Below are 18,964 nucleotides of genomic sequence, written 5' to 3' on the forward strand. Positions count from 1 at the left end.
ACTGTCTACATTACTATCTATAGTTTTCTGGGCAAGATTTCAGAAGAAGTTTCCTATTTCCTGCTTCCTAGGGCTGGGAGAGAATGATTGGCCCAAGGTTACCCAGTTGGCTTCGTGCCTAAGGCAGGACTAGAATTTACCTTCTCCCAGTTTCTTCCACATTTGAAAAATACATTTTTCAAATACATTTGCTAATATATATATATGTTTTTTAGAAGGAAAGGTATCGCATTCAGGCAATGTACATCTTTTATTTTTCTACTTACCATAATTATTATCTATTTTTACATTTATATATTTCTGCTAACTCGATTTTAGATACTCTTATTTCTCAAAACTGTCACAAACCCACAATTATAAATTGTGTTAAATTGCATTAATAAAGTATGAAGAATTATAACTAACTGAATCCAAATATTGAATTGTGCCCCACTGGCTACTGAGGAGTAGTTAAAAGTAGTTAAAGATGAAATACTCTTTTAGTCACAGAATGAATCCTTTGTCTCTGTCGCTAATATGTGCAACCTCAAGTAATTTCACGTGCTGATCCTAAGGATTCAAGCTGGGATGGAATGAATCCTCTAAAAAGAGTGGGGTATTGTCTTCGGCAGACTGCAAGTAGCAGTTGTCACAGTGAATGCACAATGTTTCATGTCAGTATTAATGTTTCTTATTCACAGACATTTGGCTTAATCAGTCTGAATACGCACGGATATTGGAGAAAGTCCACTTTGTCTCCATAAATAGCTAGAATTGACAGAAACAGATGCCACCTATCAGACACCACATTTTTACCCCTATTTGAAGGCTCCAAGAATCCCTCAAAGACAAATGGAAAAGGCATGAAATATTGAATTGAGGGAATACGGTATGAGAAAATGTCTCAGGGGCTGCCACAAAGCAGAGGGAGTCGAACTATTCTCCAAAGCACCTGAAGGCAAGGCAAGAAGCAATGGGTGGAAACTAATCAAGGAGAGAAGCAACTTAGAACTAAGGAGAAATTCCCTGACAGTGAAAACAATTAAACAGTGGAACAACTTATCTCCAGAAGTTGTGAATGCTCCAACACTGGAAGTTTTAAAGAAGACGTTGGATATCCATTTGTCTGAAGTAGTGCAGGGTTTCCTACCTAAGCAGGGGGTTGGACTAGACAACCTTTAAGGTCCCTTCCAACTCTGTTAGTTTATGCTCTAAAAGCTGTGTAAGTATGTGGTGGCAAAAAAACCCAAAAGAATGGATCTATTCTGGTAGCCGCAGCTCGTGAGAGTGCGTGTCTTTTATGTAATAAAATGTTATGCGTCAGAAATAAGTGCTACCTTCCGAATCAAGTCAAGGAATCATGCAAATGTAAGCAAGGATGAGGGCCGTGAAACAGGGCTGTATAAGGAAGAAAGCTAGAGAGACCGAGAGTCTATGGCAAGATGGGAGATTGATGGATCTGGCTAGAAAACAGCTAATACAAACAGGATCTTGTTGATGGGGGAAGGGAGAGAGAACTGGAATGGAGGTAGAAAAAAGGGAAATTCACTCTCATTTATGCTGGTTGAGCAGGGAGGGGCTAACTAAGTGCAGATGTTGGAGTCAAATGAGCTTTTTTTTAAAAAGACCAATGCACCTTTAGAGGGCATATCTAAGATCCAAATCTACTTCTAATAATTTCTTGATGAATATCACTGTTATAGCTAACACGCCCCCTAACATGCTGAAACAATAATCAATGGACATATGTTCCCTATATGGGGAGCTGAGATACTTTCCTCTTAAGAACTATAGAAGTTGGGTTTGGAAAGCAAACTAGTAGTCGGTTGGATGCAGTTTATATGTGGAAAATAGCATTGAGGCAGTTCAACAATAAATACTGGCTTCCCAGAGGTGCTCTACAAAGTAGACATGAAAATAATGTAATTATTAACTTCACTGGAATAAAATTCATATGTGGGAACAACGCGGAGGCCAAAAAACTCTCCTTCAAGCTGATTCTAAGCCTCTTGTAAGAAGTCATAAATATGTTTTTTTGGGATGTAAAGTTAATGATAAAAAGGTGTGGAATACTGGGCAAAGGCACTCTGTGTTGAGATTCAGGATTAGTTAACATCAAGGAGAACACCTATGGTTTTGCCCTCACTTGCATCTGGCAAAACTGGAAAAGTAAGTAACCTTGCCTGCCTTTAAACTGACAAATGGGAATGGAAGCTTTCCAATGTATGATGAAATCTGCATGAAAGCAATCAACGTTTTCCTCTTGACAATACTACTAAGGTTTTTAATTGTGCAGGTAACACCAAGAAAACAACTAAGCAAGAATCCATGCTTCAGCACTGCCCAACCTCTCAAAACCGGAGTAGGGTTTACAACCATTTGTTTAGTGACCATTCAAAAGTTACAACAGCACAGAAAAAAGTGAATTGTGACTGTTTTTTCAGGCTTAGGACGGTTGCAGGACCCCTATGGTCACGTGATCAAAATCCAGACACTTAACTGCAGTGATTCACTGAACATCTGTGGCAAGGTCGGTCATAAAATGGGGCAAAAGCACTTAGCTATCTCGCTTAGCACAGAAATGTCGGGCTCAATTCTAGTCGTAAATTGGAATATTCGACCCTTTGCCTAATCATCTTTTGCTTTACAGCTCCAGGATAGCTTGAAATACCTGGTGTCATGCAAGAGAAACACAAATAATCTCGGCCTTAAATGTGATATTCTTATCCATTGCCACTGTTAATCCTCCAATATAAACCTGCTTGATGAGGAACTAACGGTCCTGTTCCTTTAAAACTATTATTAGGCAACTATATCAGCATCTTCATCTAGTCTTGTATCAAGAAAAGTTCTCTCATGGAGTTTTGTAGAAACACATTTTCAATACTCAAAGCTCTCTACTTACTAAATTTAGCAGACAAGCTGTCTATCTCTGTGATACGCATTCAGCTTTGCTTACCACGCGGTCCCTTTGTGTTTACTAAAAATAAAGGTCAACTATCGTTAGCGGCAACTTAGAAGACAGGAAGCATAAAATAATTATTCTCCACTTTAGATAAAACTATGTTGTATGTGTGGTTAAAACATCGCCGTCCTTGCAACAGTTACGATCGGTTAAATAAGCAGTGGTGTGTAAGGAAGTGAGATATTAAGTAAGAAAAACATTATTTGAACAGGCAAACAATTGAATACTCCTAGTGAACCTGAAATATGAAGTAGGTTGGGAGAACTTTTAAAGATCGGTATTAGTTTACTATGATTCTGGATTTCTTTCTAAAAGGACCACAATTTTTAACTGTAATGGGACAATAACTGATATTTGGGAATATTTACGTATTAATTTATTTGTAAATTAAAAGATTTCACAAGGTTTCATAATCTTAAATCTATTCTCTTTGAAATTTGGCAAAAAATGGTCATTCCTTTCTGGATAAGTTCTGTGTGATGTCCACCCAAGCCTTACCAATTTTGGCTATTAGAAATGAGGTTAGTAACAATGAAAGCCAGAGCTTTCCTTGGAAGAAAGTCTTAGAGGTTAATGAATATAGGATCTCAGCAATTTGCCCCATATCAAGCTTTTACTCTGATCATGTTTAATGCTAAAATCAGCAATTTTAGCAGATGACTCCAATATATTGTATATGCAGTGCCTTTGTCCTTGTGGCAGAAACTGAGTTGGCAGAACATGCTATTTTTATAAAGAAATACAATCTACTTATATTACTAGGAATATATTAAACTGAGATGGAGAAAACACTGAGTGACCAATCACTGAAGTTTCTTCTATTGTGATCAGTTGGGAAGGTCAGTAAAGCCTAACACAATTCTAGGTATTCCCTCATAGTGCATTCATATATTAAGTCACTTTTTAAACTTTTAACAATGGATGATTGGCTACACTTAGTAGAGGTAAAAATTAACATAATTTTTACAGCTCATTGTAGAACAAAAGGACTTATACAGGGCGGGGCATAACCTTTTCCTAGGGGGTCACAGCAACACTTGTAATAACAACACAAATAATTCATACACCATTCGAAAGCCCATCAAAAACTGAGTTTATTGACACGATTTAATAGTCAGTATGACCACCATTAGCCCTTCGAACAGCATTCAAACGAGGTGGATAAGAACACAACAAATCTTCAAACAGTTCCGTTCGATTTTCCAGATTTTTCAACACAGTTTCCAAATTCATTCTCAAAGTTTCAACCGAAACAAATTTAACATTTAATAGCTCATTCAATTCAGTTTTTTATGGGCTTTAAAATGAGGTGTCGCGGAAGTTGTAAACTGCTGTCGATCTTGCTGTGACCCCCTAGGAAAAGGTTATGCCCCGCCCTCTGGAAAATCTGGAAAATCGAACGGAACTGTTTGAAGATTTGTTGTGTTCTTATCCACCTCGTTTGAATGCTGTTCGAAGGGCTAATGGTGGTCATACTGACTATTAAATCGTGTCAATAAACTCAGTTTTTGATGGGCTTTCGAATGGTGTATGAATTATTTGTGTTGTTATTACAAGTGTTGCTGTGACCCCCTAGGAAAAGGTTATGCCCCGCCCTGTATATGCAAGTTTCTTTTGGTAGATGGATGGCTAAATCAGTTTGTTTCATATAAATGTGTTAAATGAGTATGAAGTGATACGTTTTCTATTTTATGTCAAATTACAGACAGTTTTAGATTTGTGCCCTAGTTCTTAATCAGAGTTGTTCGCAATTTAAATAAGATGGAGCAGATCGCATTTAAAAGACACTTCAAAGAAATGGAAAAAAATCCACACATGAATGAAGACTATTTACTTCCTTTGAACTTTGGGGGGGGGGGGAGAGAAACGTTCTCTGCTAATCCACAAACACTAATAACAAACTAAAAGCCCATTTATAACAGTTCTGGTTTTTCATTCTTCAGATTTAAAAATCAAAATCAACAAAAAAATGGAGCATAATACCTAATTATTTCAAACAATACTTGGCACTGTTGTTCAAAAAGACTCAGACAAATCCTCTAATTTGAAATCTTTCTACAATAATGTTATATTTTGGGTGGAAAACATACAATATAATCTGTAATTTTTTTAAAGAAAAGATTTAAGAGAATTGACGGTGGATCTTGCTCTGAGTTCTTTGGTGCAGTTTTAAAAAAAAATAGTACATTCCAACCTAATGTTTTCCATATGTATTTCAATAGCAGAATCTTTACAATAGGAAGGAAATCTTTGCACATCTTTATCGATTGCTCCAAGACGAGAATAATGATTTGATTACTAGAAAACCCAATTGTTTCAGCACATCTTATGGAGAAGAAAAACTTTTATCATAAATTACGGGTAGTCCTTGACCTATGACCATAATTGAGCCCCACATTTCTGTCACTAAGTGAGACATTTGTTAAATGAGTTTTGCCCCTTTATAACCTTTCTTGCCACAGTTGCTAAGTGAATGACTGCAGTTGATAAATCACTGCAACCGGTTCTTAAGTGAATCTGGCTTCCCCATTGACTTTGCTGGTCAGGTGGTTACAAAAGGTGATCACATGACCGTGGGACATTGCAACGGTCATAAGTATGAACCAGTTGCCAAGCTTCTGAAATTTGTTCACATGATCAGAGGGAGGCTGCAAAGGTTCGTAACTGTGAAAAACGGCCATAAGTCCCTTTTTCCACTGCCCTTGTAACTTTGAACGGCCACTCAAGTTTGAGGACAACCTGTACAGAATGATTTTAAGATTACCTCCAGCACTGGTCCAGCTCCAAGAATGATTTGTTCTACTCCACTTGCGAATCCCTTTTGGCTAAGAGCGGTGAGGTGATGAATCAAGAAATTTGTGCTCTGGGTTTTGCCAGACCCGCTTTCTCCGGAAATGACTATACATTGGTTCTTCCGACGCAGTAGCATGGCATGATACGCGACGTCAGCCACCGCGTAGATGTGGGGCTCCAGCTTACCCAGCTGATGATTATCGTACATCTTGACATATTTAGGGTTATAAATGGGAAGGAATTTGAACGGGTTAATGACTATTAAAATGCTTCCAACGTAGGTGTAGATTTTTTCTTGCTTAAAGCGATTTCTAAGGTTTTCCAAGAGTGTCCTCTCGTTCAGATCCGGCAATGCGCACAAATCATCGTAATCCTTGTACTGCGGTTGGGGAAGGAAGCCACGTTCCATCATTCTGCGCCGTTCTTCGGTGACCTGCAACCAGGACTGGAGACTGGCGTAATGGATCGATCCATCCAGGTTTTTTTCTCTCAGAAGAAAACGATAGTCCTCTCCGCTCAAGCGGTTCTCCAGGGCCATCCGTGGCCAGAGCATCATGCGTTGGACAGGGCAGTCTGTGGGGTTGAGGATCCATTCCTCCCCACCAAACTCCTTCACTTCGGCCAAGACGTAGCATTTTGTTTTGTCCAGCTGCAGTTTGTTAATCAGAGAGTCTATCACCTCAGCAGCGGTAGATGTTTTCCGTGCAATAACAGGACAATAAATGGTCCCTTCGGCAATGTTCCCAGGGTAGATGTGTAGTGTGTGCTCTGTGTCTTCAAAGCGTCTTCTTCCTCCGGTATCATTTCCACTCATATTGGACTTCTTCCCATCAGTAACTGCAATCCATCTTTAATAAGGTGAGATAAGAGATCATGGCGACAGTGCTACAGTTTAAAAAAAAAAAGAAAATATTTTAAGGACACTGAGTATTTATAGAACAGACAGAGATTTCAATTATAAAATCCTCTTCTAGAACCAGATGTTTTTAAACAGTAGGGAGAGAAGTAGAAAGCATATGGAAAGTACATAGAGGTAATTCTTTAGCAACGAGATAACGAGATTTGGGTGTGATTAACTTACTTTTTTATTTCACCCTCAATAATTAATATGTTGATCTTTTGTAGTCTATTAGGGACCAAATTCATAGTCACTGGCATCTAAATAAACGCTGTATAGGCCAAAACATTGTGCTAACAGAGAACATATTTCTTTCAAATACTGATCTGGTGATGAATGAAATGCAACATTATTCTAGTTTACTCATAACTTATTCTGAGGGAATTATATTCTTACGTTAATTGTGAATTATCTACATTATTCATGTAAATCTGATTTATTCTCATATACAATAATGGTGTTTCAGTAACTATCTTTGTAGGTTTATAAGTGTAAACAGGTCTTTAATCCATTGAATGAAAGGAACCATTTATTTATCTTTCTAAAGACAGTATGCTAAGGCAGTCCCCTAATACCCCATCATAGAATCATTACAACGCAAAGGAACATGATGCAGAGAATCATGAAGACAGGAAACTTGCCGTATTTTAGCCAGCCCTACCAAAGTTTGCCCTCACACCCTGGAAACACATCATACACACAGAGGGAAGGAAATTCAATCCGATTGAACTGGTGCCAGCTTGCCCTGCAGTTCTGCTCACGTGGCATGTTATCCTGCACTGGCAGAATGTATCGGTCAAAATGTATACAGCCATACAAATTATTTGCAAGCTACTGGCTTTAGGCTTCACCCTGTAAGAACATTTCAGGCAGCAGTTGCATCATGGCTAGTAATGGGACAGTGATTATTTTACCAAATATTGTGTATTGCTGTAGATCAGTGATCCCCCAACTTTCTGGCACCAGGGACCAGTTAAGAAGAAAAAAATGTTTTTCATGTACTAGGGGGGGTGGGATGGTTTCACTGCACAACCTAGATCCCCAGCATGCTCAGGTGAAGTTTCGCTTGATCACCTGCTGCTTGCACGGCCTGGTTTCTAACAGGCCACGGACCGGTACTGCTCCATGATCCAGAGGTTGGGGACCTCTGCATTAGATGATCAGCTTAGACAAAGATATTTGTATGGGGTCAGGCAGGAAAGCAAGCCGTTCCCCACCATAAATGTTGTAAGGGGCCAATGCTTGAATCATAAAAAAAATCAGCACAGATCAGAGACAAACCATTTTGGATACAATAAAAGCCTGTATTTTATTCGTTACCTCTAATAATATACTCACAACTGTAAAGCAGTGCATGAAGTAGAGAGGGACTTAACATCTTGTTTGTTCAGGTAATGCAAAAGAACACTAATGCTATTGATAAACTCTCACTGAACATAGCAGTGATTCTCTCTCTGCAGCAACCCTTCCTCCCCCCAACCCCCCCCCCCATTTAATGAAGCAGCATGTGAGCTAATTAAACAGACTTTCTCCCAAAAGGAATCCTTCTCAGGGATAACCTGGAAAGACCATTCAGATTGCAATGGATACTTTTCACTTTAGGTTATTTCTGAATTTCCTCTGCCAGTAACATGAAATATAGATCTTAGAAAGTCGATTAATGCCCAAGTATTTAGTATGCATTCATCAGTAATTCAACTACTGGACATTAAGCTTTCAAGTATCAAGTAAGTAGGCATTTATGCATGAGCCTATATTCATGTGAGGACTCACTGAAGTGGCTAATAAGTCAAAGCATTCTCTAGAGCAGGGGTCTCCATGGCTGGCTGGGGAATTCTGGGAGTTGAAGTCCACAAATCTTAATGTTGCCAAGGCTGAAAGACCCCTGGTCTAGAGCAAATTATGTGACCCTGTAAAGCAAAAACTAAGCTAGAAACGATAGAGAGGCACATTTGCAAGATGCCAAACAGGAAGTTTTTATAGGTAGTCCTACAGGAATAGCAATCCTCTGCTTCCCACACCACTAATAAATGCATACACAACACAAATGCTTAAATAGCATGCACGATATTACATTTATGCTCATGCATCAAATGACTATTTCACTTTTAACTGAATTAGGTATTTCAAGGCAATAGAATATATTACAATACTATGCTAAACTGAACCAACTTAACATAGGCGATTTGGAAGTAATTTTTCAGGTGCTCACATTGAGTTTTATCTCATAAAGTAACCTGCTACCAGTCTTTATCAGCTGATAATAAGGAACTGAATTTGGAATTTATCTGATTTATACTCAACGTCTACTCTGATAGTCTCCAGGCCAGCATATATGTGAGAATCAGAGCCTGATTCCCCCCAATTGGTGAATTCAACTGTTGTCATATTCAGTCCCTGATTGGCAAAGGAATTAAAGTATCTCCAGAAGAAATATATTGTAAAGAAGCTGAATGGCTTTAATTTTAACTGTATTTCTGTCTAAATACAGTTTAAGCCATTAAGCTTCTCACAAATCTTCATCCTTGCATTGATTAAATGCCTAAAAATTCCACACCAGAGTTCTAAAATAAATTGAATGTGAATTAGGCAACCTCTAACAAAAATATACATTTGTAACATTTCCCTCTGTAACAAAATAGTAAAAAGCAGTCACAAAAACGTAACAAAAACATATCCAATAAGGATATTATATAGGCCATTTAATACCTGTTCTGAATAAGCTGGAAACAGAGGGATAGGTCTTGGTAAAAAAAAAAAAAGTCAACAAGACTATCTTAACTATAAAGAGTTTGACAGTGTCAACAAGCATTCTGATAAGATTTCGAAACACTTTACCAAAGGATCTATGCAAAATTAAGATTGGGAGAAGAGGTCATTTTATAGATTGGCAGTGGTCAGAGAACTGAAGAAATCGATGAAAATATATGCACAGTTCATGACTGAAAGAAAAAAAACATGCGTGTCTCTGAAGTACCTCCATGGGAACTGGTTCTTTGAAATGACCTATGAGGTGATCAAATTCAACAATATCATTATTTAAGTAGTTAAAAACAAAAAGGTGCTTTTACATACCAAATATTCCAAGAGAAACTTCATTAACATCTTGGCCTCAACAAGTGGACATAACTATATAAACCAGCAGCCCACCATATAGATCTGGAATGTCTAATTAAATTTTATTGTGCAATGCTGTACAATGCAGAAAATTATACTGATAACAGCAGTCAGTAATAAGGAGGATCTGACTAGAAAATCCGCCTTGTATCGTTGCGACCAAACTTCTTTCTATGTGGAAAAGGAAACAAGGCACTGCTATTTTCAAACATATCCTTACGTTTTTCATAATTCTGTTTTTATTGCTGCCTCCTGAAGTGCAATTCCAAACTTATCTAAAAGAAGAAATGGGCAGACTTTTGCTGCCTGAGAGATCACACCTAGCACAGGAAAAGGTAAGGGCAGGAGCCAATATCCAGATCATGCAAACTATCACCTGATGAACCAGATAAGAGGGAATTTGCAATTCCGTTTCCCAGTAATTTTGCCCTTCCCCCCCCTCCAAAATATGTTGACAATAATCCTTTATAATCATTGTTTGAAATGCAGGAACACATCAGCACCAAAGCAAGCTCTGAGGCTGCCAATTAAATGCTCTTTAGATTTCCCCAAATGGCTCAGATACAACTTGCCCTTTTCTGGAGGAAGGGCAGAGGTGAAAAACTTCCGTAAGAATGCGTTATGAAAGGATTTGAAACATATACTGTAATTAAGGCAACCTAGACTAGTTTGAGCAGCGGCATGCAAAGGTCCTGAAACACCCACTTTTAAGATTACCGCCATTATCTCAATTCCAATAGAAATCTCTGATTTATTCCATACACTTTCCTCAACTTTAAAGAGCCTCCATTTCCTTCCCACCCCAAAATGGTGGATCAAGAAAATTGCTTACATTAGAATTATATCAAGTGAAACTAAGTCACATGTCCTGCCTTACTGGCAAGTCTGGATTTATTCCACTTCCTGAAATAAGCACAATATTTTTTTTTTTAGAAAAGGAAACCACAACTTCTCCTATATAATTAGCATTTTTCTGTCTTCTTCTGACATGTTCTTTAAGAAGCACCTATCAACTGGGAATTATTTCCAGGGTTACAAAAGGTAACAAAAGCAACTCCTTTGCTCAGGAGTTTCTTGCACAATTGCTCATGCAACTAGTTGCTGCAGAACTTCTTTAAGTCAAACCATCTCCACTAATTATATAATTTAAATAATAATAGGTGAAGCACCGAAATAATGCCATTCACATTTGCAGTGCGTTTCTCACATATCTCTACTCATCCCTGCTTCAAAGTTATGAGCCGCTCTACGAGGAAAATGGGCAGTTTCTAACAATAATTTCAAGGTATTTGTCAGACAAGAAGTAACCAAACTCCACATTATTTAAACATAACAGGCTGACTATGTAGCGAAAGATTATTTGCAATTCTAATGTTTGTTTGGAGCTCAGCTTTACTGTTTATTAAAGCAGCATTTGTATTTTTTAACCCATAAAAATGGAAACGGTGGTGTCTAAGTGTGATTGTATGAGTTTTGATAGCTGTAAAAGAAATGCACCATCATTGGAGGCTCCCACCTAAGATCGAATGACTGGGGTTTGGTGAGAATTCAGATGGAAATAATCTATTAAGGACCAAATGCATAATATAGTTCGCTCCGCAGCACATTCAATCCATGATGATTTGAATGTGTCCCATGGATTGACTGATAGTTGGATTTACCATGAAGTGCCTTTCTGGCTATCAGGAAAGGGTTAATCCGCTTTTTCTAATCAAGCAGATTTTAAGGTTGCTTTCTGTCCTATGTCCCTTTGACTTCAGCCTCACACAGTGACTTTACTTGGGAGTGGTTAAAATCCTTCTCCATCATGTGTTCGAAAAACCATCCATTTGTGTGTGTAATTCTGAAAGTCAGATGCTTCCTGTCACATGTTTGCTATGCTATCTAGCAAAGCAAAGTGTTTCTAAATTCAGGCATTTCCTCTCCCCCCACCCCAATGTTATTTCATTCAAATATTGTGCTGTCACTGCTTTTCTGGTTACATTTACAGAGGAACATCTTGAATGAGAGTACTTTGTGCACTAATGCACATTAATTACGAAATGGGAAATACAACAGTACACTTTTTGTAACTTGTGCTGCAGATCGCTCTAGGGTTGACTTAGCATAGGGGCGACGCTTTTCCAACACAGCTTATAACTTCGTCTCTTGAAAGAGTCAGTACTTGAGAACTATCATTCGGAGGACAGGAAAAAAATGTTTAAATGAAAGAAAATGAAATATATCCCAAATGAAAGCTGTTAGAACTGTTAGATGAATGTAATTAAAACTCTTCATTAGTGATCTTCTGAATGTACAAATAATCAAATTAAATCAATGGAAGTATACAAATGCCACTTGTCTCAGATCATGTTACTTTAGAAATCGTTTCCAAAAATACAAAATGCACACTCACATTATTTATAATCAGTTATATAATCTATAACAACTCACATTATCAGTTACACAATCTAAAACAACTCACATTATTTATAATCAGTTATACAATTTAAAACAACTCAATATGCTCTAGATTGAATTTGTCTTTAAGAACACTGTGGTCATATTTGTTCTCGGCTAGTTATTATTCACAAGCTTAACCTTTGCTAATTATACTTCTGGAACATATGAAAGCGTGATACTGTAGAATAGGTGGATATTACCATGCCAACAAAGATGGTGGTTCAATCTTAAGAAGAAAACTTGCACAAAATTAGCTCTGTTTTTCCTTGAGACAAATCAAGTGCATTATGTAAATGCCACCATGGTAAAAGATCAGATGCTCAGAAAATATAGCCTACTGTGTGCGTTTTTTTTAATTACATTTACTCCATTTTGCTGGCTGAATTAAAAAATTCAGGCAAGCAGCATTTGACACAGCAGGCAACTGCCAGAGGGGAAAGCACTGAACAAGCCATCCATTGAATGGACAGCCTGTTCTGTCACAGTCCACTAGTAATGGGTCAGTCATAGGGCAGATGTTACCTCTCAGCCTCAATTGGACGCTTGACTACTTGGGTATTTGTCAGTGTCACTTGTGAACTCCGAAGGTCTTCTGATAAGATTGGCAGCCAAAAACTACAGTAAGGTATTTTCATGCTACAACTATAATAACCATGTGCGCAGCTCAGGTAATTAAACCAGTGGTGGGATTCAATTTTTTTTTTTGCTACCGGTTCTGTGGGCGTGGCGTGGCAGGCATGGCAGGGGAAGGATACTGTAAAATCTCCATTCCCTCCCCACTCCAGGGGAAGGTTACTGCAAAATCCCCCATTTTCTCCTGATCAGCTGGGACCCGGGAAGCAGAGAATAGATGGGGCCGGGGCCCGTCAGAGGTGGTATTTACCGGTTCTCCGAACTACTCAACATTTCCGCTACTGGTTCTCCAGAACTGGTCAGAACCTGCTGAATACCACCTCTGAATTAAACCCAAAAGATGCCCATCAATAGCCACACTAAATGAAGCGGCACACACACACACACACACACAGAAGTCACCACTAAGGTACTCTAATATCAAATCAACTTCACCTTGAGGCCATCTGCTGAGGCCTTTAGTGTTCCCATCATACATGGATGGGGTGAAGACTCCAACTTTTTCCATCATACGAGATAAGGTGAAGACGCCAGCTTTTTTTTTCCTTTCTCAAGAAAGAAATGATCTCACTTGTGTCCAAGCTTGATAAAGAAAACAGAAGGGAGCAGCTGCTGTTGCTCCCTTTCTTCATGCTTCATATTTTAGCATGGATGTGTGAAATTTGTTTTTCTCCAAAGCCCAATGCAAAAGCGAGACAGAAGAGTTGGTAGCGAGGACAAGAAGAGGCAAATATAATCTTCTGGAAAGACAAAACTGCAACCTGGAGTCAGCAGGAAAGCTTAATCTGCATCCTGCAGCCGAGTCCAGTTTACGGAATCTGACTTATATATGGAAGAACCATAATCGCCCCTTAATGTTCTGGAAAAAGCCTTCAGCAGTGAGATAATCAGCTTGTACATTTGTATCTTTGGGGAGGGGGAGGGAGGGAGGGGGAAAAAAGGAATAACAGCACAAATGGTGGAAAAAGCTTGCCAGACATAGAAGCATAGCAGGACCATATGGCTATGAAGAAAAATCTGAGCTGCAGACAGTGTGGGCGTTGTTGCTCAGAAGAGTTTGGTAACATAAAGTGGAAGTTTTCCCATAAGATAGGAGTGAGCATTAAGGAAATCGGTGCAAACAACAATCCTCAGTTATCCTGAGAGATACCCAAGAGCAGCACTACAGCAGCAAGGCCAAACAATGATGGCAAATGAGCCCTATAGCAAGAGAAAAAAGAAATCAGTATATTTTCTACTTTGCACGTTTTAAAAAAATGGTCAAATTTGTTTTGTCCAAATTTTATAGGACTTTTTTTTTTTTTAAATAAAGAGGCCTAACAGCTGAAATCCTGGTCTGAGAGAGAGAGTGGCTGGCCTAAAGTCATCCAGCTGGCTTAAAATAATCTGAAATTTACTGTTTTAGATCATGGGTCAGCAACCTGCGGCTTTGGAGCTGCATGTGGCTCTTTCATCCCTCTGCTGCAGCTCCCTTCGCTGGTTGGCTCCACAATTGATAGGGCTTTTGGTTAGGACAGGTAGAGGAAAAAGAACGCCACACTAGGAGGAGACTCTATGGTGGGGGAACCGGGTTTCCAGTCAGCAGAAGAAAAAGGACGCCATGCTAGGAAGAGACTCTATGGTGGGGGAACCGGATTTCCAGTCGGCTCCAGAATTGAATGGGGGGCTTCTGTTTAGGACCTTTGGGACTCTTTGAGTGTTTAAGGTTGCCAACCCTGGTTTAGGGTTAAATGGATTAAATGCAGCAACAACATATACATCCATTCTATAAACAATTTATCTTATAATACCAATATTTGCAAATCAACCAATACAAAATAATTAAGTTTCACAAGTTTCAATTCTTTAAATACAGAGAATTGTTCTACCAGGAGCAAAGAAAACTCTGAACTATCATATAAGAAGAAACTGAAGCAACTCTAACTAATAGAAACACAACTTATCCATTCTTTGAGTTTCTGACATTTGGTGACCCCGGCTAACAATTCTTAAAACAGAGTAAGAGATACTTGGAATTTACAAAAATAAATCTGATTTTACCGCTCACGAAAAAGTTGTGAGATAAAACAAAATAAAAAATTAGAGGTCCATGTTTTCATGAGAAAATTGAGCATAAACCTGCAAAACTGGTTAATAATTTTAAATAAACATGTTATCCTAAAAATGATATGATAATTAACTGTGCCCACAACAAGAAGAAAGCACAGTTTTAGTTACTCACCAATGTACAAGTGATCACCCTCTAATTTTAACATCTCTAACCTACAATTGGAGAATTTGTTAATTCCTTTTGCCCAGCAACAATAACAAGAAGAAAATTAGCTTGAAGGGGTAAATTGTTATGTTAAGTGATAAATCGTTAGCAAGATTCAGGTTCAAAATGTGTTCTCATCAAGGAGCCCAGCTTCTGTAATTATGAAAAAAATAATTCCCACAAAATTAAGAGTTGTCTTCAAAGTGATTCATCTTAAATATGAGGATTATTTTAAAAAAAACATGAAGCCCTATTGTTTAGGGTTTTACTTTGGGAAAGTCTACCTAACACAAACCTACTATAGCTGAACCACAGCTACTTGTACTTCTGTTTTCTTCCTCCTGATGCATTTAAAATACTTCCAGTTACAAGAAACTCATAGAAAAAAACGTAGAATTTTTAAATGCATTACACTAAAATTTGCAAAAACGGATGTAATCTATTCTGGAGTAGAAACTCAAAGTAAGTCAAAGATCAGTTAGCAACAAAATACATGCATTTATGAAATGCTACCCAGCTCGGTGCAGGCAGGCTTAAATGTCACATCTGTGGGATTGGCATCCAGAATAGCATTTCATCACATCCCTTTAAAAAAAAACAACGCTGAATATTTTTAATAGTGAAATATGCCAATTAGAAAAGATAAAGACAACACAGGCAGGGTCAAACTGGTATGAACAAAAGACATGATCAGTAGCATTCATTAAAGAGTTCCTGGAAATTTGATTGTATCAGTTTCTGAGCAATAATATAATTCACACTGCAACCTTACACATATTCTACTTCCTTAGTGATTTTTGGCAACAATTTTTCTAACGAGCTTCTGGAAAACAGGAGATGGAGAAAAGAAGAAGCAGTGTTGCTGGGTTACTGAGGGTTAGAAAGTGTCTAGCATGCAATAACAGAGGCAGCAATGTGCATTCCTCCAATCAGCATGTTTATTCGCAATTCTACCTTCTGCTTTCTGCCAAATAACTCTGAAAGGGCCTTAGTTCTGACATAGTTTTTTTGGATGCTTTAAAAAAATTATCTGTGGATGCCATCTTTTAAAATTTCCAAAAGAAATTATACACCGAAAATTGCTTATACCTACCTGTTAATTGGGGATGAATAATTGGGAGGAAATTCTTATATCAGCTTATATCCTAATCTTGTTTTAAGCATGATGAGACCAGTTATATGTATTTGAGTTGAATCTATTTGATTTAGAATTCAAACAGGGCCATTAAAAAAAAAAAAAACCTTCGGATCTCAAACTTTCCCACACATTTTTACTTTCACAAGAGCATATAGATGGCTCTTTCTGCATGTGAATTAACCATGTCTTTGAAGCAAGGATGAAGACAAAAAACTTTCTCCCTCCAGAAGGATCACTGCACATCTCAGTAACTTTAATGACTGGCCCTTCAAGGCCCAATCTCTCAATTCCTAGACATCGAAGAGAAAATGAACTATAATTAGGATTTCCAATAATATTTTTGGGAGTGAGGGGATAGGGAACATCTTCCCCTAAATTAAACAGAGAATATTGTTTCAGGAGTGATCTCAACTATAGATTAGGGGGTTATCATAGATCCAAACAGCTATCCATGCTAACCACTGGAAAAACTCACATGATGTGGGAAGGAAGTAGGACAGTGGGTACCCACAAAGATTCCATGACAAACCCACTGGGGCAAAGCAGAAAAAATGGGAAGCGGCTATACTGATGACCATGTTAACCAAGCTGCTGAAAGCTTTCCCTTAGCTTGCTTTGTAAATGGAACAAGAGAAGGGAGTAAATTTTAAAACTGAGCTCACTTCAGCTCCTCCCAACGTCTAGAAACCTTCTCAACCAGTCATCTGAGAAAGTACTTATGGTCTTTAAAAGCAAACAATAAAGGCTGTTCCACATCTTTATTTTCCTAACCATTATTTTTAAAGTAGTCATTTCTATACTTATCTAATTCCTACCTCAAACGTCCGAAGATTAATAAGAACAATTTGGTGTAACTTAATGAGATATGTAAATACTCAGTTAGCTTCAGTAAAGTTATATTTGCCACAGTTTTCTTCTCCATTATTTTCCATGATACACATAAAAGCACATTAGTGTCAAACATTGGGCACAACACAACTGACAAGGTCCCCAAGAGAAGGCATGACATTCATTCAATACAGACAGGACAAGGTAAAAACAGAGTTTAAGGAGTTTACTAAGAAGAGATCAAACTGGCCAGTCCTAGAGGAGATCATCCCTGACTGCTCTTTAGAAGGCCAGATCCTGAAGAGGAAAATCAAATGCTTTGGCCACCTAATGAGAAGGAATGACTGATTGGAGAAGAGCCTAATGCTGGGAACGATTGAGGGCAAAAGAAGAAGGGGAAGACAGAGAATGAGGTGGCTGGATGGAGTCACCGAAGCAGTAGGCGTGAGCTTCAATGGACTCCAGAGGATGGTAGAGGACAGGAAGTCCTGGAGGAATGTTGCGATGGGTCGGACACGATTTTGCAACTAATAACAACAAGAAGAGAGAAAAACAGGGATGCTGCGGTAGTAGCCATGAAAACAAGCACACTAAAAAATGACTTTGAGAGAAATCTATCAAGTGAGATCATGAGGTACTTCCAATATAAAAAGCAATACTGGGGAAGGGAGCGTGTGACAAGTTACCATTTTCTGAAAACCATCAGTTGCAGTTTCATTTCAAAATCCTTCACTTCTGCAAATGGGAAGCATTCGTGTAAATGTTGCCCACGGACAATAAAACAATAAAATAATCTTATCATTACTCAGCTAAATTCATTCCAAGCCATAAGTTAACAGAAACATTGCTGGATAGTCCAACTGACCCGGTCTTCTTTTTCTGGTATCTATAATTAGACCTAATTTATCCCGCACAAGCACCACCAGAAACATGCTCTTTTAGAGCCACACCCAAACAACTACTGCCAATTTCAGACATTTTTCTACTTAAAAAAAACAAAACACGGAAGATTTGATTGCTTGACAAAGGCTGAAAAAAAACCCTAACAAACACATTATTTCCTACAACTGGAACACATGGCAGGTAACAAGGTTGACATTTTAAAAGATACATGTATAATCTGCATTGCAAGTAGTCCTCGACTTATGACAATTGAGCCCAAAATGTCTGTTCTTAATTGTTAAGTGAATTTTGCCTCATTTTACAACTTTTCTTGTCTCAGTTGTTAAGTGAATCACTGCAGTTGGTAAGTTAGTAACCCGGTTGTTAAGTGAACCTGGTTTCCCATTTAACTTTGCTCAGTAGAAGGTCGCAAAAGGGGATCACGTGATTTTGGGACACTGTAACCATCATAAATATGAATCAGTTGCCAAGTGTCTGAATTTTGATCACATGATTATGGGGATGCTTGAAAAGGTTGTGTGAAAAATGGTCATGTCTCTTTTTTTTAGTACCATTATAAATTCAAATGGCCACTAAGCGAACTGTTGTAAGTCGAGGACTACCTGTAGTTATAACAGTCTTCCGCTTCACTATAACACAGTAACTATGAGTCAGTTAGGGACGTGGTGGCTCAGTAGCTAAGACGCTGAGCTTGTCAATCAGAAAGATCGGCAGTTCAGCGGTATGAATCCCTAGCACCGCGTAACGGAGTGAGCTCCCATTACTTGTCCCAGCTTATCCAACCTAGCAGTTCGAAAGCATGTAAAAAAGCAAGTAGAAAAATAGGGACCACCTTTGGTGGGAAGGTAACAGCATTCCATGCGCCTTTAGTGTTTAGTCATTCCGGCCACATGATCACGGAGACGTCTTCGGGCAGTGCAGGCTCTTAGGCTTTGAAATGGAGATGAGCACCGCCCCCTAGAGTCGGGAACGACTAGCACATATGTCTTTACCTTTTGAATTAGCTAAAATGGC

The 18,964-nt window shown here is 38.4% G+C and overlaps 1 protein-coding gene across 6 annotated transcripts in view; it reads right to left on the reverse strand.

Annotated features, from left to right (window-relative positions):
• MYO9A (myosin IXA) overlaps nt 1-18,964 on the reverse strand; it is a 102,240-nt gene that overhangs the window by 76,811 nt on the left and 6,465 nt on the right. For all 6 annotated transcript variants that reach the window (XM_087704158.1, XM_087704155.1, XM_087704157.1 and 3 more), the window contains exon 2: nt 5,709-6,622. In XM_087704158.1, the coding sequence (XP_087560284.1) occupies nt 5,709-6,551 (843 nt within the window). In that variant the 5' untranslated portion in view covers nt 6,552-6,622. The remainder of the gene's footprint in view (nt 1-5,708; nt 6,623-18,964) is intronic.

Source organism: Thamnophis sirtalis, unplaced genomic scaffold, assembly GCF_051295495.1.
Source record: "Thamnophis sirtalis isolate CommonGarterSnake01/CBP01778 unplaced genomic scaffold, rThaSir2_p1.2 scaffold_2, whole genome shotgun sequence".
Taxonomy (NCBI): Eukaryota; Metazoa; Chordata; class Lepidosauria; order Squamata; family Natricidae; genus Thamnophis; species Thamnophis sirtalis.